Source organism: Biomphalaria glabrata, chromosome 2, assembly GCF_947242115.1.
Source record: "Biomphalaria glabrata chromosome 2, xgBioGlab47.1, whole genome shotgun sequence".
Taxonomy (NCBI): domain Eukaryota; kingdom Metazoa; phylum Mollusca; class Gastropoda; family Planorbidae; genus Biomphalaria; species Biomphalaria glabrata.
In genome coordinates this window covers 34,991,668-35,016,273 of record NC_074712.1, presented here as the reverse complement: position 1 = coordinate 35,016,273, position 24,606 = coordinate 34,991,668, and the positions used below count along the sequence as shown (strand labels likewise).

The 24,606-nt window shown below is 34.9% G+C and overlaps 1 protein-coding gene across 2 annotated transcripts; it reads left to right on the top strand.

The window, feature by feature from the left end:
* Positions 1 to 219: 219 nt before the first annotated feature.
* LOC106071037 (heterogeneous nuclear ribonucleoprotein F-like) lies at positions 220 to 16,137 on the top strand. Of its 2 annotated transcripts, none has more exons than XM_056020243.1 (10): positions 220 to 424; positions 8,501 to 8,585; positions 9,039 to 9,194; positions 11,129 to 11,272; positions 11,582 to 11,720; positions 12,373 to 12,563; positions 12,674 to 12,909; positions 13,174 to 13,309; positions 13,405 to 13,713; positions 15,869 to 16,137. In XM_056020243.1, exons 2-10 carry the CDS (start codon positions 8,507 to 8,509, stop codon positions 15,970 to 15,972), a joined length of 1,494 nt encoding a protein of 497 aa, XP_055876218.1. In that variant the 5' UTR covers positions 220 to 424; positions 8,501 to 8,506; the 3' UTR covers positions 15,973 to 16,137. The 2 variants fall into 2 exon arrangements, with proteins under 2 accessions (XP_055876218.1, XP_055876217.1); XM_056020242.1 differs by having other exon boundaries at positions 13,405 to 13,716.
* The last annotated feature ends 8,469 nt before the right edge of the window (positions 16,138 to 24,606 follow it).

Below are 24,606 nucleotides of genomic sequence, written 5' to 3'. Positions count from 1 at the left end.
TGTGCAAGCACATTTCTTCGAATTTTAGCTCGAATATAAAATGATGTACTGTAATTAATCAGAAAAAAAATCTTATTAGGAGTCTAAACATAAAAAATTAATAATGTTTCTAAATTCTTTAAAAGTGTAAAATCATCATTATTATTTATATTTATTGCTTTTTGAAATGATGTGACTAATGGAATTCCTTAACTTTTCACATCATCCTAACAGGCCAATTCCGTTGGCGGACCCGGAAAGCATTGACTGCATGGTGGCGTCTGTTAAATTTTTCTTGTTTATCTACACGTTCCCAATCGCGTATTCCATTTGTTCTGGATCTAATCTAGACTATAATTATCATCATAGTTATTGTATAGACTAGGTCTATTAGTAGATCTAGAATATTTCTATCTTAAGAGATAGATTGGATATTTTGGAAAAGGTAGACAATGAGTGAATGACAGTTGAGTTAACTGACTCAGTGACTGACTGACTAGTGATGTGACCAGACTACTCTTCTCTGTCTCGGCCTCGCCGGCCTCGGTCTTCTCACTCTTCTGTAACTACTAACTGTAACTCTGTACTCAGTCTCACTTTTATTATTAATTATCTAGATTAATGATTAATCTAATCTAGTTCTAATATTAATATTATTTAGATGTAGTCTAGATTTTCTTACTATTAATTAATTAGGTTTAGAGTAAAGGATGGTTGTCGGACACGCTAAGCCATTCTCCGGCCATTTTTAAGTTTCAAAATTCATAACTCCATAATGGTCTAACCTAAGAATAAAGTAATGGTGTCAATGAATTCGTCATCCTTTTGTCTATAAAAATAGCTATTTTGTAATGTATCACTACGCATAGTTAAAATTAGATCTGATGTGAAGAGGGGTAGGTTGGGTTTTCTGATGCGTAAAAGTTTTCGTCATGATTTTTGTCTCTGTAAAAGTTGTTGGCCGGTTTGGAGATTTATCGGACACTTCAAAGGAAATAGATGTCTTCTATATATTAAACATGTTATTATTAAGACATTTCAACCTTAATTTTATTATTCTGTACACTGTACATTAGCGCAACGACACAAGCCATATTATCACTTTTCCCACGCTCCACGCTTTCATTCTCGGCTTGTAACTGACGTCACACCACGGCCACTACTTTGGGCCTAGCCTGGCTGGTCGCGCTAGGGGAAAAAATCGCCTCTGTTGGGGGGGAGAAGAGGAGGAGTATTCTCTCTAGTCTACCTACGGGGCACTTTTTTTTCCCCGTAGCACAGCTCCACTAGCGCAGTGCGTGCCTGTCTCACCTTAGCCTTTATGGTACCAGTCAGATAATTGCTAGTCTCCTGCTCTCTCTCTCACCTGCTTTTTTTTTTTTTTAGAGCGTGTAATGGTATGCTTAAGAGACGAGGAAAAAGGGGGGGGGGAGACTTCATGTAGTATGCTCTCTTTTGATTTTGACAATCTCTTAGAATGACAATGTTGATGTTTCACACAATGGCCATTTAGCGCACCTGGTAGATCAATAATTGTAGGCTCGAGGTCTACAATGATATTGCTATTGTGACTTTTTTTTTTCAGCTGCCCATTGATGCCAATTTATTATTGTATACATATGTGCACTTAAGTGCTATAACATTTGTACATATTTGTAGTGATGGGCAAAAGTTAACTAAAAAGTTGCTAACTTTTAGTTTAACTAAAAAAAATTAGTTAAGGCCAAAGTTTAATTAAAAAAAAAAAAGTTTAGTTAAAATCCTAGTTTAATTATTTTTTTTTAGTTACAAACTAAAAAGTTTAATTACAAATTTTACAAACTTTTTTAACATTCTTTGTTATACCAATAAATATTTAGATCTATGTAATTTGGAGAATGTATATAATGGATAATAGAGATGATAATAAATTAGAGGGTGCACAGGTCACTAGAAAGCCTTTTGACCTTTAGCCTATAATGGCTGCTATTCCCGCCAATTCAATGTCAATGTATTTGAAAGGCGAGAAAAATAAACGTGTTCATTATATTTCTAGCAAGTTTCGCTACTTGATAAATCCTGATAATTCCTTGCTTCTATAGATCTACATGTTGCTGCTTTTTATTAAACACCAGTGTGTTCCTGTATAGCTGCAGGCAAAGAATTTTGCTTTACTATATATCTAAAAGAAATGTCGACTCTTTTTATTTTAATTTTTTTTTACTAGAGTTAGAGTCTAGTTATGTCTAGTTTATTAGTATAAGTCTATTACTATTAGATCTATAGTCATAATAGTCTATATTTAATTATTTTAGTCTCAAGTAGAGTCTAACTCTTAGTAGTCTTAGTCTTAGATCTATCTAGATGTAAATTTAAAATTATAATAGTCAATAATATAGACATAGATCTATTAAATAAAATTGAAATCTAAATTACTTTACTTTACTAGACTAGATTTGACTAGATCTATTAGTTTAGAGATTCTACTATTCTAGAATTAGAGTCTAGATTAGATCTAGATAAATCTAGATTACTTATTATACTAAGACCCAAGATGCATAGATAGATAGATCTATAATGACTATAATATACTAATAATAGTCGTCACTATACTAGATCTAATACTAAATTAACTAAATCTAGACTAGATCTACATCTACTTCTATTATAATTATACTTATATCTACTATTTAGATCTATTAGATCTACATCTAGTTAATTTAGTCTAAATATTCTAAATACCCATATCTAGTTATAATTATAATAATCTAAAATCTCTAGATCTAAAGTTACTAAGATATCTACTAGACTCTAGATTTTAGATCTAGTAGTAGTAGTAACTAGTATTTCTTAGATTATTTTTAGATTAAAATATTAATTATTTGATCTAGGTCTAGTAGGTATATAGATCTAATTCTAGATCCAGATTATATTTCTGATCATTTCGTTTGTAGAAGATATTAGATCCAGAATATTCTAGAATCTAGAGTTAGTCAACATGCAGTTTTATCCTTATTTCTAAAGGTAACTTATAGCCTATTAGAGCTTGGACAATTGCTTCTAATTTCTTTCTATAATAGTATCATTCTAGTGATTCTATTAAGATCTACATCTATCCCATAAAGACATTTAGGCCTAAATCTTTTTTCATGTGCACAAATAAATGTTTATTACATTTTGCTAAAGAGATTGGTTGTGCTTTATTATACTTTATATTTTTTCATGTTTGGCTGTTCGTCCTTAAAAAAGGTCAAAATAGTTTGTAAAAGTTTAACTAAAGTTTCTTAGTTTAGTTTAAATAATTTTTTCAATTTGTGATTAACTAAAAGTTTAATTACTTTTTTTTAGTTCAAACTTAGTTTTAGTTTAACTAAAAAAAAATTAGTCTAGTTCCCATCACTACATATTTGTTGCATATTAAATGGTTTAAAATAAATGGTTAGACGTTTTGCATACACCACATTAACTTTTTTTTTTATAAATATGTTACGAATTTTTTTTTGTGAAACATGTAACAAACACACACAAGAACACATACATAACTTAAATATACATTTTGTACTATATTATTTTAACAAACAACAAAATTATTCTTGTAAATGTTTAAAAAAAAACAATAACAATTTGTTTATTTCCCCATAAGTACTGTGTCAAGTTATTTCCCTTTGATGACTAGCGTCATATGACAATATGTTTTCTTATTCAGAAAGGTAAAACTTGTTGGCCACCCCCTATTTACATGTTTAAGTGGGAAAGGAGAGTCTGGGTTGTACAATTTATCTGTTTCTAGTGCCTATTTAGAAGCATTATATCTGGGTTTTAATTGGGTAATGCATCTAGGGGCTTAAAAATCGTCTTAGCTCCAGACCTTATCTCGTTCTTCCCCTTGGGAGAAAAAAAGCTAAGTTTTACAGTAGTCTACTTTGACCCCAGATAAAATTACTTTCTCTCAATATAAAAGGGAGCTGTACGTGTCGGAAGTGTGACAAAATAGTCCATGCGCAATATTTATGCGGAAGTTGGGTAGTAAACATTCAGATAAAGAAGATTTAATAATAATACATCGAGGTGTCCGATATGCGAGACGAAACCCTTTACTCTAATTAAGTTTTAATCACGAATTTAATCATATTTTTTAAGATTAAAGATCATTTAAATTTATTCATGAAATAAAAAATTAATCTTTGAAAAAACAATTTTTCAGCCAGCGAGACACACCCCTGCTCAAAAAGTTAAAAAGTTGGAAATGAGTTTCGTAGACAATAGATCTACTTATTAAATAAGAAATTTAGATCTAGTATATTTAGTATTCATAGATTAGTGAATTTCTAGCTCACAAATCTGATTTCATTTATATTTATGAACTTTACTTGTTTAATATGTAAATATTGATGAAATAAACGAAAACTATATGGAGAGCTCCCTGATTTGGAAACCACTGCGCAGTTCATCTCATGTAATTATAATATGATGTATTGGTCTAGTCATATGAACACTCCAACATAACAATGAGAACGATGAAGAAGAAGAAGATGAAATAAACAAATTATCGTGTCTAGATCTACAAGAAATGCCAGAGAGGCGGGACAAAATGGCGTCGTTGTGATGGCAGAAAATAACAAAATATTTAAAAAGTGGGATCAAAATGGTCTGAAACAAATATTTTTTAAATGCGCTTTAAAATTCATGCGACGACGATTAATACACAAAACTATTTGAATATATCCAGAATATTAGGCCTTACATGGCCTCCAGTGCTTTTATGTCGACGAAATTTCCTTATCAAAAACTCACAAAAAACTGTAAATACCATAGCCCACAATGCTAACCGTATTTTCAAGTTTTTGAGTGATGCGACGGAGATATCGCGATAAAACTTGGTAGAATTATAGCCAGGCATGATATCTAGCGTTAAAAAAAAATGAATAATGTGGCATTTTCCTGGACCTTGTATTGCTAAAAACAAAAAAGGAGTATTTTTGATAATAAATTTTAAAATGATAAATAACTTTTTAAAAAAAGTAATTAAGCTTTAATTAGGCCATTGTCTAAAGTAATCGATAACACAAGTTAAAAACTTCTCACATTTCATTCGTAAGTGTAATAAATTTGCAAGTGAGGCCAATGCAAAAAAGTCAAAAACGCAATCTCAGCATTATCGGTCATTTTTTACTTTTGCACTTCCGGGGTTTTTCGCCTAACTAATTTATCATTTTAATAGGACTTTTTGTGTATGTGTTCTCAGAGTCAATCTTATCTAGAATAATTTAGATCTAAAGTAAAGGATGGTTGTTGGCCACGCTAAGCCAATCTCCGGCCATTTTTTAGTTTCAAAATTCATAACTCGGTAATGGTCTGACCTATGAAAAAAACTGAGGGCAGTGAGGGTGTCAATGAATTCATCATTCTTTTGTCTGTAAAAATAGCTAGATCTAATTTGTAATGTACCACTATGCATAATAGTTAAAATAATTAAATCTGATGTGAAAAGGGGTAGGGTCGGTTTTCTGATGCTAAAATGTTTTCGGCATGATTTTTGTCTCTGTAAAAGTTGTTGGCCAGTTTGGAGATTTATCGGACACATCAAAGGAAATATAGATAAAACATGTATGTTGTTATTAATAAATTTCATCCTTAACTATATTTTTTGTGTACATTAGCGCAACGACACAAGCCATATTGTAACTTTTCCCATGTTCCATGCTTTCATTCTCGGCTTGTAACTGACGTCATACAAGACCACTAACTACTTTGGGCATAGCCTAGCTGGTCCTCTGTTACAGAGGAGAAGTGGAGAAGTCTTCTCTCTACCGGGCACTTTTTTCCTGCAGCACAGCAAGACTAGCGCAGTGCATGCCTGTCTAACCTTAGCCTTTTTGGTACCAGTAACTGGCCTATTGATAATTGCTAGTCTCCTGCTCTCTCTCACCTTTTTTTTTTGTGTGTGTCTCCACTCGTATAGTATGCTTAAGGGGGGAGGGGAAGGAGATCTCATACTCTCTTCTGATTTTGACAATCTCTTAGACCACACAAAGCATAGAGCGTGTATATACTTATCACAAGCCCAGTGCATGTTGGTGTTTCACACAAAGGCCTTTAGGGCACCTGGTTGAGGTCTACACTATAGACATATAGATAATTTAGTTCTAGACTTAGAATAGTCTCATCTTACTTACTGTATAATGACTTTGACATTTGAGATTTTAAGGATGTAAAAAAAAATGTTTAGAAAAAAGAAAAAAATTTATTGGTACTAGATTTAACTAGATCTAAAATCTAGATCTACATCATTAAAGTTATTTCTTCAGAACTTTCCACTGAGTTGACTGAAGTATAATAAATAATGTCTGTATGTTTAACAGTTAAAAAGAGTTATACATTTTTTTGACATGTTTTCACTTAACATTGAGCCCAATGAATTGAGTGAGGTGAGAATGTGTAAAAGTGAGAACAAAAAATGCACAAAATTTTGTTAATTTTGATATCCCAGTTAATTATTAAGGATTAAATGTAAGTGAAGTTAAAAAAAAATAATAATAATGTAGCCACTATCACTAAGCATAAAATTTCTTTTTTTTTTTATGTGATAATATTTATCATTTCATTATTTTTAATATAAACAAACTTAAAACCATGTATCAGAAGAAAGCTTAAGGTGTACATTATTATTATTATTATAATTCTACATGAAAAAAAAATGTTTAACTCATCAATAATGAGTTACAAAGTCAAAGAATACATTTTGACTTACAATTGTCTAATTGATTACTGGATCTGTATTAACTGTATATAAAGTTTCTGATGAATACATGTTATACTGAAGATGATGATCAACATAGAAAAGAGGCAAGATGTGGTGTAAGTCATGAAATGAGTTGCAGGCAATAGTTGAATTTAATGAAGATCTAGGGTTAGTACAACATACATGTGATGCTGATGATGATGATATACAGGTGATTCTGAGTAAGATGAGATGTTGTCCGTGACATTGCCTGCAGGCAATTGTTACAAATTCGATGACGGTATAGGGCCTAGGGTTAGTACAATTCGATGACCAAAAAGTTTACCTTATTCTGTCTGCAGGGTCTTAAAGGCCACAGTGCAGCCTTTAGTGATGCTATCAAGCGGTGCACATGGCAATTAAGCTCAGTCAAGATTTGTCCCACAACTTAATCGCATCACATTGGCATGGTTTACACGAGCCCGGTTGGACATTGTGTTTGGAAAAATTTATTATTTTTAAAGTGATTTTTTATAAAAAAAAATTTTGACAAATCTAGAGTCTACATAGATCTACTCAGATCTAGAATTAGAATATAAATGCTAGATTTGCTAGATCTATTCTAAATCTAGAAAGAATTGATATTAAAAATAAGACTAGACCGTTAGTAGATTCTAGATCTAGAATATTCTAGAATCTATTATTAATTATATTGAGTATTGTGACATATAGTCTAGATTTTAGATAATATCTAAAGTAGATCTAGATTTATAGATAGACGGACTAGTACTAGATGATAGATTAGACTTGTATTTAGTGATTAGTGGTATAGTATATAATACTAGTGACAGTGAAATCTTTGTCTATACAGTTATACAGATCTAGATTCTAAATCTTCTCACAAAGTAACTAAATTTAAGTCACTTAACTTACTAGTAACTACTAGATCTAAGATGTTTAAGATACTACTTGACTACTAGATCTAGTGACACTGTGAGTCTTATAACTATTGTAACAGTTTAAAGACTAACTAACTCAGACAGACAACATGCTACACCACTTTTAAGAAGAACATTAAGACCTATCTGTTTAAAACTTTTTTAGATTAACTGTCATTTTAGCTCTCGTGTTTTTGTTTGTAATGTTGTTACAGCGCCTTGAGCCTACATTTTGTTTGTTAACAGCGCTTTATAAATAAAATTATTAATTATTATTATATTATATATATAGTTCGCCCATCATGGTTCGATGACCACTTTGTCATCCAAGGGGTCTGAGGGCTTTGCACTGGGGTTCTATGCCTCCTCGTGTGGCCAGAGAGACCTATGTGAGCCCGGAATGTTCGGCTGCACACTGGGCAGGTTATTCCAGCTGGAGCTAGTGTCATGTTGTTGTTGTTTTTTTTTTCTATTTACAAATTTACATAGAGATCTAGAATTAGAATGAAAAAGCTAGATCTTTTTTATATAGATCTAAATCTAGACTTAATATCAAGACAATAATAAAAATCAATGAGTTGTTAGGAAGCATGCAGGGTTTTCACTTTTTACTTATTTGAATTTGAAAAGGAAAAAAATTTGTAAATTTATACATATGAAATTAAGTCAATGTCTAATAATACAAATCTAGTTTAAAACTTCTTTTTTTTTTTTTATGTTGGTTTTTACATGTATTACTAAATATGTGTATAGCTAGTGACTTTTTCTGCTCCTGAAATGGAATATTTTCTCCTCAAAAACTCCTTGAAATTTTCTGAAAACTACTCTCAGAATGGTAAGGGAACCCTGTAGTTTTAAACCAATGTAACTTTTTTTTTTTAAGGTGAGAATGTCAGAAGGATATGTTGTTAGGTTACGCGGTTTGCCTTGGTCCTGTAAAGCTGATGAAATTCAGCACTTTTTAAGAGGTAAGCACTTTGTATAGACATTTTGTGTTATTGAAATTATCTAGCATGAAAGTGTAATAAAATACTTGAGAAAAATCTAAGAGGTAGTTTGTCTTAGTTTCTACCATTACAACCTTCTAGTTCTAGGAAAGACATGCTAAAAGTATAACTCATTTTTATCAATTTTTTTTTACATACAGTATTCAGCTTAGAGTATGTTATGTACATGATTTTGATACTGTAGTAAATTGTGTAAAATTACATGCAAAAGCATTAGATCTGCTATGTCATTTGACTTTTTTTTTGTTTTTTGTTTGTCATTTAAAAAAATATGGCAATTACTGTGTTACAGCAAACATTTTTTGAAAAAATGTTAAATGTGTATATTGTAGTTTTGATATTTTGCTCATTAAGCAAGACAAATTTAAACTTAATCTTAACTGAACCAATTATTTTTTTTAATTTTGTTTCTAGAGTGTAACATAAAGAATGGAGAAAAGGGAATCCATTTCACATTTTCTAGAGAAGGGCGTCCTAGTGGTGAAGCTTTTGTTGAATTAGAATCTGAGGAAGATATTACCAATGCTCTGGCACAAAATAATGAACACATAGGAAGTAGATATATTGAAGGTAGGTGCTTCAAACTTCATTGTATAGATTGGTGTGTCAGAGTTGCCTACAGATACACAAATGGAAACGAAAGTACGCGAGTACAGTTTATTATCTATCTTCACCTTCTAAACAAAAAAAAAATTAATTAAAAACTGTTCTTGCTAGTCATATATATAGATCAGTGCCTAAATGCCTGGAAATGGACTATATTCCTATTAGATCTATCTCGAGATAGTATCTCTTTCTTTTTTTTTTCAGTGCGCATGAAAATTTAAATGTTTACTAGATGTAGATCTTACTGATCAAAATAAAGTGGAGTTCCTTTCAATGTGTCACTTTATATGAAGTCTTCAAACTGATTGGGAATTAATTGATTGATTAGTTTTAATTGATTTAGACTGGATCTTGAACTAGAGATATTTTACGATGTCAGGCACTTATAAATATATAATAGAATTTACGTAAATACTAGAATTAAGTCTAGACCTAAATAGATCTAGATTATTAGATTATTCTAGAAGTAGATCTAGACTAATTTTAGATATATATCTAAATATAATTCTAGTCTAGATTCTAGATTTAGATGTGACCAGGCATGTACTAGACTAGATTTAGAACTAATCTAGATCAAAGTACATCTAATATGATCTAATTATAGATTTATACTACTGACTAGGTCTAGTAGTTCAAGACTCTAGAAATCTGTAACTAGATCTACTGAAAAACAGCTATTACTGCATTTTATCAAGAGATTTATTGATCTCCTTTCTCATCCTTTATGGAATCTAAAATTAAAATAAAATAACATCGTATAGGTCTAGATCTAGCATTTCACATTCATGATAGAGCCTACTATTCTGTGGGATTGTTAAAATACCTATAAGTAGCCCTATGCACATTAAAAACCAATCAACTGTTATGAAACTGCCTTTTTAGATCTAGACCTATTCTAGCTCTAGATTCGATTTTTGTAAACCACCAAATTCAGGAAAGGGTTCTCTTGATATAATAGAGGGAAGGGTAGAGTTTTTCAATAGAAGAAATATTGGTTTAGCTTAATCTCTCTCTTAGCATGATAAAGGGAATCAAACTGATGTTCCCTGACTTGCAGAAAGTATCTTCTGTGGCAGATGGAAAGCTAGCTAGCAACTAGCCAGGTTCCATCACTTATGAAGGCCTAAATGCAAAGAATGAAATCGGGGGCATTGAAGGCTGAGTGTGTTTGCGCCCTCCTTCAACACATTTGTTTGTTTTATAAAACAACTTCAAGCACCAGAAACCAGAATAAACAGCTTTATCTTATAACGGCTATTCAGCAGACTCAATAGCCCAGCCCCAGTGTCTGGATACCTTTTAATGAAATCGCCTATAAACAAAACTACTTTTATAGAATTAGATGTCACTGATCCAGCTAAGCAAACCTTTACATCTGGTTTAAGTCTAAATTCACTTGTAACAAAAATTTCCATTCTTTTGAATGAATTTTCTGTTGCTGCTATAATGGAATGTAGAAAACACTACAGGCATTATGATCATAAAATCATTGCAAAGTGACAAGAACGACATCATTCTAACATATTCTAGAAAAGTCTATAACAAAGACTAAAAGTGTAAATATTTTGACAAATGTACAAAATGTTTTATATAACTTTATGCTGTGGTTGACTTAAGAATTGCTGCATTACGTGTTTGAATGATTTTTAGTCTTTCCTGAGTATATTTCTTTATATTTAGGAAAGTACACATTTGCCCCTCAATACACATTTCCAGGTCTGGGTATACACATTTTTGATTTTGACATGTAGGCATCTCTGGTGTGTACATGACTTTGGGTCTTTATTTTCAAACATATTTTTCTTTATTTATTAATAAGATATTTATTTTTTTAACATGAGCTACAATACTGAATATATATTGTTTAAATTATTTGAAGTCTTTTGTTCTGTTTCTAGTATTTAAAGTTGACAAATCTGAAATGGACTGGATGATTAAAAGAGCTGGTGCAGATGTAGCTGGTGGTATGGCAGAGGCTGTTGTTAAACTTAGGGGTTTGCCATTTGGCTGCTCTAAAGAAGAAATTGCTCAGTTTTTTACGGGTAAACACTTTTCATTTTTTAAATGTGTTTATTAATTTTTACTTTATGAAATAATTATTAAACTTTTATTTAAAAAAATGATAATTATCATCAGATTATTAATAATTGGCAATAAATTTTATAGCTATTTAAATTTCTGTTAAATTAGTTTCTTTATAAGTACTTAGTTATATTTAACATGCTAACTAGAAAAAAATTACATGTTTGTGTGTGTTTGGGTTGTCGTCATTATTTTTAAATATATATTTTGTTTTCTTTCAATTTACTGATTCCTTCTCTCTTTGATTAATGGATGGGTGGGGGTTATAGGGTTGGAGATAGTTCCCAATGGAATTATGCTCCCTGAGGATCGGCAGGGGAGAAGCACAGGGGAAGCATTTGTACAATTTGCATCACCATCAATAGCAGAGAGGGCATTGAAAAAAGACAAAGAAAGGATAGGTCACAGGTGGGGTTTTTACAGGCATATTCAACACTTGGTCTAGAGATTGTCAGGCATAAGTTATGTGCTGTATTAGTATTTACGTAGATTTAAAAAATAATTAAGTAGTCTTCTTAGTATGATAGATGTACAATAAATATACTAGCTAATCCTAGGTTTAAATTTTTTTTTGTCATAAATCATTGAACTTTAATTTTGGCAATGAAAAAATTCCTCTACAAGCTTTTTGAGCTTGGTTGGAGCTAAATTGAAATAGTGATTAATACTAAGTATATGCCTTTTTTTTCCCAGTTAATTGAAATTGAGAGGCATTGAGGACAGCATTAAATATCTAATTTAAGTTAAATATATTATATTAGTTTTTTTTGTTTGTTTTTTTATAATACTGTTCATTAAAAGATCAAGGCTTGGCTAATACTAGAATTAGTGTTGTTACTTTTATATAAATAAATTTAATCATTAACAAAACACTTTGAATGAAATAATATTATAAAAATAATATAATTATTAGTCTCTAGTTATTAGGTAAAAATAAACTTATATCAAAATAATAGCTTTTCAATTTCCGTTAATTAATTTGTAATTATTAGATAATATCTTTTTTTTTTTTTAATTTTCTCAGTTTCAAATTCTTACAAATATAAACATTATTTTTTAGGTACATTGAAATCTTCAAAAGCAGCATGTCTGAAGCAAATGCTGCTGGTGGAATCCGTGGTAGCATCCGCCCACTAATGGGTGGTATGTCTTCACGGCCAGGACCTTATGACAGAGGTGACAGATATGGAATGGGAATGGGTATGGGGGGTATGGGAGGATATGGAAGAGGACGAAATCGTAACCTTAAAGGTGAGTTTTGCATTGACATGTTGAAATTATAAACAACTTTTGGTCCATGTTTATAACATGTCATAACATTTGTTTGCTGCTTTTCATGCTTCAAGTTGTTTCTTCTTCAGGGCTTTACGATGATGATTTTGATGACTTTCCTTTTGCTGGTATGAGTTTTGGAATGCGAAACAGACGAGGAGGAGGAGGGGGCATGGGCTTTATGAGAGGTGGTGGTAGTCGAATGAATATGGACATGATGGACCGCAGAGGGATGCAGCCTGGTGCTTGCTATATTAGCAAGACTGGTCATTCTGTACACATGAGAGGGTTGCCCTTTCAAGCTTTGGAACAAGATGTCTTTGATGTAAGTTTTCAGAGTTTGGGAATCAAAAACTAATTCATAATTGTGATAATTTCTTAAGGTGCATTTAGAATTAGATAAAAAGGTTCTAAAGAAGAAAATGTTAACATTTTTCTGAATGAAATCTATGCTGGTGTGTATAAAATATTTTGGTGATTAGAATAGTCTGCTGCTGTAGTTCATTTGCATAGTTTACTAACACCACTTTAAGAAGTATTAATTAGTGTTTTCTGCAAAAATTGTCTTCAAGGTTGTTGTTTTTTTTAGTTTTTTTCACCAATTCAACCTGTACGTTGTGAGTTTGAATTTGGAGGCAATGGGAGACCTACCGGAGAAGCAAATGTTGATTTTGCTACACATCAAGAGGCAGTTGAAGCAATGCAAAAGCATAAAACTAATATGCGTATGTAATTGAACAAACAATAATTTAAGACTAGATGACAATATTCTACATATAAAAGACTGTGATGTTAACTAAAGTATTCCTTCCATTTTCAGAACATCGTTACATTGAACTCTTTCTGAATTCTGAGCCCAACATTCGTGGTGGGGGTGGGGGTGGTGGTTATGGAAATGGATTTGGTGGAGGCAGCCTACTTGATGGTGATGGATATAATGATGACATTGGAGGCATTGGTTTTGGCCAGGGCAGCAATTCAGGTTCTGGTTTTGGAGGTGGCTATGGAGGAAGCCCCAGTCAATCTGGATTTGGTGGAGGTCAAATTGGGTTCGGAAATCAAGGATCTGGATTTGGAGGTGGTGGATTTGGATCAGGTGGCAGTGGCGGGGGCTCTTTTGGAGGCGGAGGTAGTTGTATATATCCCTTTTTTCTTTTTTGTTAGAAATATGAATAATAGTTTATTAATATCGAAGTTAACAAAATTATTTCATTTATCTATGAATTTATACAAAGAATTCTCAGATAATAATTAATGTTAAAATATTACTAGAATTGTTTTTGTCAAATGCATGTTCATTTTATTTTTTTTTTTTTTCAGTTTAAATTTAATAATGATTAATATAGTTTTCAAACTAATTAAAGCCACTAAATTTTGAACAATGCATCTCCATTCTAATTATTAGCTAAGAGAAATAATAGAAATGATAAAACATTAATATATATATATATATATATATATATATATATATATATATATGGCACAGAAGTAGTCCCTAATAATACTATAGAACTTGTATTGACTTCACTTCTTCATTTGGTCATAGAAGAATGAAATGATATAGATCTAGTTGTAATGCATACATTGTGTGATACATTCAAAAGAAAAATATGCCCCCATTTAATGTAAACTAGTAAAAAGTAAAGGTACCTCTTTTAGAACTTGCCAACTAGCTTTACTTCACTAATGTATCTCAGGCTCCTATTTGAGTTTGGTGAACTCAGGGGCATCCTAATAATCCTGAGCTTAAAATTCCCACTCTTCATTTGGATTTATACCGCCACCGTGGCCCGTTAATATAAAGTTACAAAAAAAACATTATTTTATTGAATTATTATTATTAATAACAGAGTTTAACCACATAACAGTATCTGCAGCATGTTGGATTTATTTTAATTTTTTTTTTTTCTGGCCTTTAAAAATGGAACATGTTTAGCTTATGTTTAGGATATGAAATAATTGATATAATTTTGATGGGAATGTTTATGTTTTAGCTGTAGAATAAGGAAAACATGATCAAGTGATTTAGAACCATTTGAGACAGATAGTAGAAAAAAATTTGATGTTATAACTAGTCAAACTAGAAATCAGAATGCAACCAAATTCTTTGAGATACGGTATTAAAGTGTTTTTGTACCTTTAGTGGTGCACTGTAGACCTATTTATGACATGGAACATGATGCTAATCTCTTGGTCTATGTTTGTCTATGGCGGAAAACAGATTGAGCTCTCAACATTCTACTTTTAGGGCTATTTTTTTGATCAATTTCAAAATGGCTTTTATTGACATATATATCATTTTTATTGCCCAAGAATAGAAACTTACCCCTAAAAATCCATCACTCATAGAAGATATGTCCAATAATCCAGGAATTTCACAAATTCACAATGTTATTATCAGAAAAATGTATCACAAAGTAAAGTATATTTATAAAACATTTGAAAAAAAAAAAAATTAAAAAACATTTATCCCTGTTGATTGAGCCCCCCCCCCCCCCACCCCTCCCTCCAAAAAAAAAAGGGCTATGGGTTATTGTATTGGCTTTAGGAGACAGTAACCTTTAGCTTTTTTTTTTTTTTTAATATATACACATTTCAAAAGCTATCACCCAGAAACCACTTTGTTCTCCCTCCTCTACCCCTTTCCAACTGGTCCAGACAAGGGATAAAATCATAGTGCATTGTGAGAGCTAAAAGCGTAATTTGCCCACCCCTGGTCTAGATCTATTGTTGATTAAGTAATTTCATTACTGAATCAACTATGCTTAATAATAGCTTTTTGATTAAGTAATTTCATTACTGAATCAACTATGCTTAATAATAGCTTTGTTGTTTTTTAAAGTTTTTTTGTTTTTCTTGTTTGTGTTTTTGTGTGTGTGTGTGTTTTGGTTTTAAAAAATGAATCTTTAAAATAGTTGATACAGAACTGCATTCTTTTTCTTAGGAATGTGATAATGGTTAGACAATGGTCTAAGTAAATATAATTTTAAAAGTTATCATTTAACACAACGGTTCTCCTTTTTTTTTTTTGTTTTCATTCTGAAATCCCTTTACTCGCCACACAATATTAGCAACCCTAGACACATCCTGATTTGTGTGCACAAAATGCATTTCTAAAGCCACTGGCATTAATCAAACTGTCTGCAACCGTATTATCTTAAAATTTATATACTATCTATTGAATAGTTTTCTTGGTGTACCTTTGTTCATTTCATTTGAAATGGGGCGGGAATAAGTTAGGTTCTGTTTACAGTGTTGTTTTTTTTTTATTTCATTTCATTTAGGAAGTATGAACAACTACGACATGGGAGGAGGATATGGAGATGGTATGGGAGGAGGCGGTGGTGGTGGTGGACGAATGATGGGCAACAACTACACTGCATTCTAATTCATCGCTCATTTGGACAGATAGGATCATCATTAGTGTGCATGGTAAAAATGACTCTTGTGTACGGTGTATAGATGAATAATTGTTGCATTCTTGACAATGTTTTATATTTCAAACAAACTATAACTTTTTTAGCCATTATTTTTTAAAATTTTTTTTTTTTTTCATATTGGAATTAGGAAATAACAAAAGCACCAATGCTAGATTGTTGATGCTATTATTAAATCAGGACTAGTGTATAAGGTGTGATATAGTAAGTTCAGCTTTAAACTCATGCATTTTTGTCATATCATTTTTGTAGTGAGCTGAGTCAAGTATTTTGAAAAACATGTTAAATGTATAATTGTTGGTTTATTTTTTCCCCCCTAAATTCTTATTGTGCTTTGACTTAATGTTGTTGTGCTTTTTTTTTTTTTGTAATGTTATTATTTTTTTTTTAGCGATTTTGTATCAAAAACGCCTGCTTTTTAGATTTGTTTTGGAATGTATTTATGAGAACTTTGTCTTTGACAAATATTTTAGTGACCACGCCAATCTACCTTTATTTCTGACTACTCTAATAAAAAAGTAACATGTACTGCTACAAGATTTAATCTTTGTTTGGGCTACACATCCTACCCCATATCTTGAAATGAAATTATATACAACTTTGAAAGCAATAGAGCAACAGTACTAAACAGTTTAACCAACAGTATGCTGCAAAAGGTTGTAAATAATCATGATATTCAATTTAAAAATGTTAATAGTTGGCAAGATACAATTTATATTTATTGTTCACAATTTGTTTTTATACTTATGTGTTTTATTTCCTTGATGGCTATCTGTGTCAAGATAACTTGCATACTTATTTTCAGTCTGTCATCACATCATTTCAAACTATGTACAGTGTTATTAATGTTGTTGTTTTTTTAATCCAGTGTACATAAACATTTGGAACATGAATAAAATCTCTTTTTTTTTTTATAGTAAACAAAAATGTGTTGTGCTCATTTGACTTTTGTATAAAAACTTTTGTAAGTGAATTTCTGAGCTAATATGCAATTACCTCTATTTCACGAACATTACTACTACTGTTACATTTCATAGCTCAATTGTCATTCTAACTTGATTTGTCTTCCCTTCTTATTCTGTGCTGCCTTCTAGTTAAATTGGTTGAGTTATGAAATATAACTACCTTACATAAAGCTATCCATTTTTAAATGAAATGTATAGGTTAAGCTGCATTTTCAAAAAAAAAAAAAAGTGCAGGCTCACTCCCAGTAGTTGGAACTCTCACCCTAAAAGGCAATGGTTGGTATTACCGTGTTAGATTTTTAACAAATGCTCCCGTCACTAGAAATTTCTTGGCCAGCGGTTTGTTTTGATGAAAGACAAAGAAAATCTCTGCTGACTGTAGGCATGGGCTAGCTACAATTCTTCCATCATTTCGATACACTCAAACGGTAACTTCGTAATTTGTTTTTCAAATGGCAAGGCTGGAAAGCTGTTGAGCATCGCACTGATAACCTGAATGTCTGTGGGCTTTATCCCCATACCGGTATTGGCCTTTTTTTCCCATAGCAAATAAAATGTTTTTTTTTTATATTGTTGTGGGCTAATCTTTTATCTGACTTCACTTCTATCTCATTAATTACTCCACATTAGCCACATAACATGACAGGTTAATAATACACTTGATAACGACTTTCACTGTTGCAAATGACACATTTATTTATAACTGGGAATTCCGTCTAATCTTCATAAACGTAGCTACTTTTCTATCATCCGAAACAACCTACTTCTAAACTATCGCCAGGGGCGTAACTAGGGATTTGGGGGCCCCTTGCATTTTGACATATGACATGAGATAATGTTCGCAAATATATATAAGCTCAAAATCAAATTGGTTCAGTATATCAGTTAACTTAACAAAAAAAAAAATAATCATGAAGACTCTTTTAATGAATATTGCCGTTGTTTATTTTAAATTATATAGTTCGTCCATCGTGGTTCGATGATGACCACTTTGTCATCCAGGGGGCTGAGGGCTTTGCACTGGGGTTTTATGCCTCCTCATGTGGCTGGTGAGACCTATGTGAGCCCGGAATGTTCGGCCGCACACTAGGCAGGTTATTCCAGCTGGAGCTAGTGTCGTTTGTCTTGCTTTTCGTTTCTGGCGTTTTTCTTCTGCCAGCGTTGTTCTTTTTTCCTCAGCAATCTGTGCGCCAGTTTTCACAGCGCGACGCCATGATGCTTTGTCATGTGCCTCTGTCTCCCAGGTGCCTGGGTCTATGCTGAACGCCTTCAGAGAAGCTTTGAGGGTGTCCCTGAAGCGCTTTCTTTGCCCACCTTGTGAGCGCTTTCCTTTGCTTAGTTGGCCATACAAGAGTCGTTTAGGGATGCGGTGGTCTTCCATTCTGTAGACGTTACCTGCCCATCGCAGCTGGGACTGCATCAGGATTGTGTGGATGCTTTGCAGACACGCTCTTCGAAGGACTTCTGTATCTGGTATTTTGTCTTGCCATTTGACATTTAGTATTTTTCTCAGACATGTCATGTGGAAGTGGTTTAGTTTCTTTGCATGTTTACTGTACACTGTCCATGTTTCTGAGGCATATAGCAATGTAGGGAGGATGACGGCTCTATAGACCCCTAGCTTGGTGTTTGTGGTGATACCACGTCTGTTCCAGACATTTGTAGACAGTCTGCCATAGGATGCACTGGCCTTGGCGATACGCAGGTCGATTTCATTATCGATTTTCCATTTCTGGAGAGTGTGCTGCCAAGATATGTGAATTCGTCCACTGCGTTTATATCCTGTCCATTTATAGTAATGCTTGGATCCGAGTAGGCTTTCCCAGGAGCAGGTAGATATAAGACTTCAGTCTTGTTCGTATTGATGGTAAGGCCAAAGTCTGAGCATGCTCTTGAGAAGTCACTGACGATGCTCTGCAGATCGTTTTCAGAGCAGGCATTTAGCGCACAGTCGTCAGCAAATAGCAAGTCTCTGATTACTGCTGCATTTATTTTTGATTTTGCTTTAAGCCGCCTCGGGTTGAATAGGCCACCATCAAATCTGTATGATATATTTATCCCGTTGTTTTCTCTATTTGTGAATGCATCTGTCAGCATAGCGGAGAACATGATACTGAACAGTGTAGGTGCTAGGACACAGCCTTGTTTTACCCCGTTTGATACTTCGAAGGGCTCTGATGGTTCTCCACTTTCTTGGACACGAGCCTTCATGCCATCATGAAATAGTCTCACCATGGTTATGAATTTTTGTTGACAGCCATACTTTGACATGATCTTCCAGAGTCCTTCTCTGCTAACAGTGTCGAATGCCTTTGTTAAGTCGACATATATTGAGAACAGGTCAGCATTTTGTTCTTGGCATTTTTCCTGGAGCTGCCTTGCTGCAAAGATCATGTCAATGGTTCCACGCTCTTTTCTGAAGCCTTTTAGAGCCACTAATTTAAAAACACTATTCAATAATGTCGACCCTGGGAAGGTACTGGGCTTTATCCGGGAAGTGGGGTTGTCTACAAAGATCTGATTTATGAATTTGTAAACATGTACTATTTACATTAGATTTTTACCAAATTATTAAAGTTTTACTACCTCTACTATTTTAACTGTGAATAGACCTTGATTTTAATGATTTGACTGTATGGAATTCGGCCCTTGTTGTGTGGAGGGAGAGTAGCCCTTGAGGGACTGCAGGCACGACATGGCCTAAATTGTGCCGATGTGCCCAAAATCAAATCAAATTTTCTGAAGCCGCACTGGCTTTCTGGTAGTAGACCATATTCTATGTGTTGCATGAGCCGATTTAGTAGGATGCGTGCAAGGATTTTCCCAGCAATAGAGAGAAGAGATATTCCTCTGTGGTTGTCGCAGATCTTGCGGTTTCCTTTTCGCTTGTATAAATGAACAATTTTGGCATCTTTAAAGTCTTGTGGTATTGACTCTTTTTCCAACATAATTAAGAAGAGCTTATGAAGTCTTTCAATCAGGGCTAATCCACCTTTTTTGTAGACCTCTGCGGGAATGGAGTCAGCTCCTGGGGCTTTTCCGCTTGCGAGCTGTTGAATGGTAAGATCGGTTTCCATTAGCGTAGGGGGGTCATCCATTTTTTCATTTATTGGTACTTGCTGTAGCCTGTCTATGGCCGCTTCATTTATGATGGAAGGTGTATTGAGAACCTTTTCGAAGTGCTCTGCCCATCGTTTTAGAATTTCTTCCTTATCTGTCAATAGGATTGTCCCATCAGCATTTAATATAGGGGATGAACCTGACTTTGTGGGTCCATAGATTTCGTTTATGGCATGGTAGAAGTTCTTCATATCGTGCTTGTCAGCAAATTCCTGTATTGTTTCCACTTTCTTGCTAAGCCAGGTATCTTGCATTTGGCGTAGCTTTTTTTTGCACATTTTTGCGGATGTTAGTGAATGCATCTTTAGTGGACTGGGAGTTTGGGTTGTTCAGACACAATTTGTGGACCTTGTGCTTTTCGTCTAATTGTTTTCTAATCTCAGTACTGTTTTCATCAAACCAGTCCTGATGCTTTCTCTCCATAGGACCGAGTATGTTTAATGCTGTGCTATAGATAGCTTCTTTGAAGCATTCCCAGCTTTTATCTACATTTGATTCAGTTAGAAGGGTGGACTTGAGGCAGTTCTCTATTGCATCTGCAAGCGACTTTTCAGTTTTGTCATCTGCTAAGCTGGCCGTGTTTAGTCTTTTTAGGGGTTTTGATTTTTGCGGACGTCTCTTTGGTTGGATACGAATGTTTAGTTTTGTGATGATGAGGCGGTGGTCTGTTCCACATTCTGCACCACAGCAAGATTTGGTGACACGAATGTCCTGACGGTCAGATTGTCTGGTGATGACGTAATCTATGAGGTGCCAGTGTCTTGAGCGGGGATGCATCCAGGAAGTTCGCTTTCTCATTGGAAGACTGAATATTGTGTTCGATATGAGCAGCTTGTGTTCAGCACTGGTCTGGAGTAGTAATAATCCGTTGCTGTTGCATTGACCTATCCCAAATTTGCCTAAGACTCTTTTCCAGATGTGATGGTCAGAGCCGACTCTTGCGTTGAAGTCACCGAGAATGAGTAGCTTTTCTGTTTTTGGAATATCAAGTAAGGTGGAGTTTAGTTCTTCGTAAAACTTTGTTATGACATCATCTGGGTTGGTCATGGTGGGTGCGTAACAGCTAACAATGGAAATATGTTTCTTTCCGTTTTGTAAAGGCAGCTTTAGGGTCATGAGCCTATCACTAATTCCTTTGGGAGGCCCGACTAGTTTGGACACTATTGATGTTTTTATGGCAAAGCCGACTCCAGATTCACGTCGTACTTCAGTGCTTCTACCGCTCCAGAAGAAAGTATATCCAACTCCTCTTTCGCAGAGTTCACCTTCATCTGCAAGCCGAGTCTCACTTAGTGCTGCTATGTCTATGTTGTATCTGTGGAGATCCCTGGCTACTAGTGCAGTTCGTCTTTGTGGTCTGTCAGATGTGTCGTTGTCAAGTAGTGTGCTCACATTCCATGCGCCTATGGTAAGAGGAACTATCCTCGTCTTTTTCTTTGAATTTCGACCGCATGAGTAGGGTTCCCGCCAACTGCGGTAGGCTGGCTAGGGTAGTTTTGAGCAGGCAATTTTTGGGGCACCTTTTCTAGCCCTGTCCCCATGCTATGGAGGTGAGCAGTGCACTCCTAAATAGGGCTGCTCAGCCACTCAGGGGGATGCCGGACTCCACTGCTGCTCTGTGTCAGTGGTGAACGACCATATGGCCTGAGCCGCCTGTGTGCAGGGTTGCAGCTACGGCTTCCAGTGTGCCCACACCTGCTTGCCTGTCGTCACAGGGCTTTGGTTTGGTTGTGTTGGGGGGGGATGACAAGTGACTTGCGCTGGAATTTGAATTCCTAAAGCCCGTCCTTTTCCGGAAGCAAGATTTGGTCAAGACGTCCGGGGACAAGTTTGGGTGCAGTGGATGACCAGAGACTTTCTGTGTGTCTTGTCCTGCTCTTGAGTACTCCACAGCACTGTGCTGGTACTTGCCATTCTGTCCGATTAGTCTAGTTTTGTGACGTTACGCACAGGCCGCCAAGTCCAGACTTCACATGCTAGGTTTGACAGAACCTCAGTGTACTGAGTGCCATGGTGTGGTGAAATAGTTGCTATTTGTTTATGTTTGTGTAACGTCGTGAGAATGTGTTCACAACATTGATTTAGTGTGCTACTGTCCAAGTCTCTTTCGTCAGTTCATGTGTCGTTCTAGTTTAATAAAGCCTTGTGTTAGGTTAATCTTCAGTGTCCTTTATTTCTTATTACAATTTATTAAACTAGAAATTTTCAATTTCATGGATCTATGTGCCTCACGTATCTTTTTTCGATTTTCGTTCAACACTATTCTCAGTCTGTAAGTAAAAGTAGTAATACAAATGGAACGTCTATTTAGGCCAAAAGAGCTAGACATTGAGCCTAGCTCGCCATCGTCTGTCGAGAAGTGGCTGCACTGGCTGAGAACATTTGAGAATTTCATCTCCTCAGTCTCTCATTGCGAGATTGACAAAAAGAAATTACTAGAAAACTACGTTTCTTCGAGCGTATTTCAGTACATAAGTGAGTGTACAACGTTCGAAGAATCAATCAAAGTTCTACAAAATGTCTACGTGAAGCCTAAAAGCGAAATTTTTGCACGGCACATGATAACTCTTTGTCGACAAGAGAACGGACAAACCGTTGACTCCTTCCTACTTAAGCTTAAAAGTATGGCCAAAGACTGTGACTTCAAAGCTGTCACCGCTGAAGAACACAGAGATATCTTCGTAAGAGACGCCTTCATTACTGGACTGGCTTCAAACAGCATAAAACTGCGACTCTTAGAGAAATCTACTCTAACTCTACAGTGCGCCTATGAAGAGGCAAGACAACTTGAATATGCCCATAACCATGCCATGGCGTATAACATCCACTCTGAAACTCCCTGTGGAGCTAGCGCCGACGAGGAGAGCCTTTCTCCAATGACAAAAGTAGAACACGAGGTGAGTGCGGCGACTAGTAAAAGATGTTTCTTTTGTGGAAACAGCCCACATCAACGCTTTAGATGTCCGGCCCGTGACGCTACATGCAACTTGTGCGGTAAGAGGGGCCATTTCCAGAAAGTCTGTAAATCAACCAGACAGACACTCAAATCTACAACCTCAGCCATAGTGAAAGCAGATGATGAGACGTCTTGGACTACAACCGTTGGATCTTCCTGGGCATCGACACCAGCGTCCGGTCTTACTAAATCTACTATTTCAATACTCGTCAATGGAGTACCATTGAAGGCTCTCGTAGATACGGGGAGCAGCGAAAGCTATATATCTTCTTCAATTGCTAAAAGGTACAAATGGAAATTAGAAACGTCCAGAAACAGAATCTACATGGCCTCTACACATCTTTCTCGCACTACTCACGGCCATATTTTCGCTAAAATAAAGTACAAAGATGAACAATATGAAAGTGTTAAGCTCTCACTACTAGATGGACTAGTATCTGATGTAATCTTAGGGCTAGATTTCATCAGCCAGCACGAAAAACTGATGATCCCATTTGAGGGAAAACGAAGCCTCTTCGCTAATCTTGCTCCTAACAGCCACCCCATAGCCACTAAATCTAGAAAATATTCTATGCCTGACTCCAAATTCATTCAAACTGAAATCAAGAGACTTCTATCTGACAAAATTATTGAGCCTTCCACGTCCCCGTGGCGAGCCCAGATAATTGTAACAACGAATGAAAGGCACAAAAAGAGAATGGTTATCGACTATAGCCAAACCATCAATCGATTCACTTACCTCGACGCGTATCCCGTGCCAAAAGTGGATGAACTGGTGCAGGAAATATCTAAATACTCAATGTACAGTACATTTGACCTCAAAAGCGCTTACCACCAGATACCTATCAGGGATGATGAAAAGCAGTACACGGCGTTCGATGCTGGCGGAAAGCTTTATCAGTTTTGCCGCATTCCTTTTGGAGTGACAAACGGAGTCGCTGCATTTCAAAGGACGATCAACACAATAATTGAGGAGGCAGGGCTACAGGACACGTTCGCTTACGTGGATAACGTTACCATCTGCGGACTTGACTCCATTAGCCACGACCAGAATCTACAGAGATTTCTCAATGCCGCTAAAAAGTACGGTATCACCTTCAACAATGATAAAAGTGCTATTGCGACTAATAAAGTATGCCTCCTAGGCTACGAAATCTTACAAGGGCAATTAAGACCAGACCCTGAAAGATTTCAAGCATTGAGAACTCTACCTCCACCACAAGACATGAAATCACAAAAGCGGGTGATTGGACTACTGTCCTATTATTCTCAATGGATCCCAAATTTCTCCAGCAAGATCCATTTATTGGTGAACAACAAAGCCTTTCCTCCCCCTGAACAAGTACAGGAAGCTTTTAAACAGCTAAAACACGAACTTGAAAACGCTGCTGTGTCGACGATAGATTACAATCGACCACTAACAGTCGAAACAGATGCCTCCGACATCGCGATCGCCGCCACTCTTAATCAAGACGGCCGTCCTGTCGCCTTCTTTTCAAGAACACTCACTAATAGTGAACGCAGACACTCAGCAGTCGAAAAGG

Coding starts and splice junctions, on each gene's coding strand:
- LOC106071037 (XM_056020242.1), top strand. CDS start 8,507: ATGTCAGAAGGATATGTTGTTAGGTTACGCGGTTTGCCTTGGTCCTGT. Junction 8,586..9,038: donor AATTCAGCACTTTTTAAGAG/GTAAGCACTTTG, acceptor TTTTGTTTCTAG/AGTGTAACATAAAGAATGGA. Junction 12,564..12,673: donor ACGAAATCGTAACCTTAAAG/GTGAGTTTTGCA, acceptor TTTCTTCTTCAG/GGCTTTACGATGATGATTTT.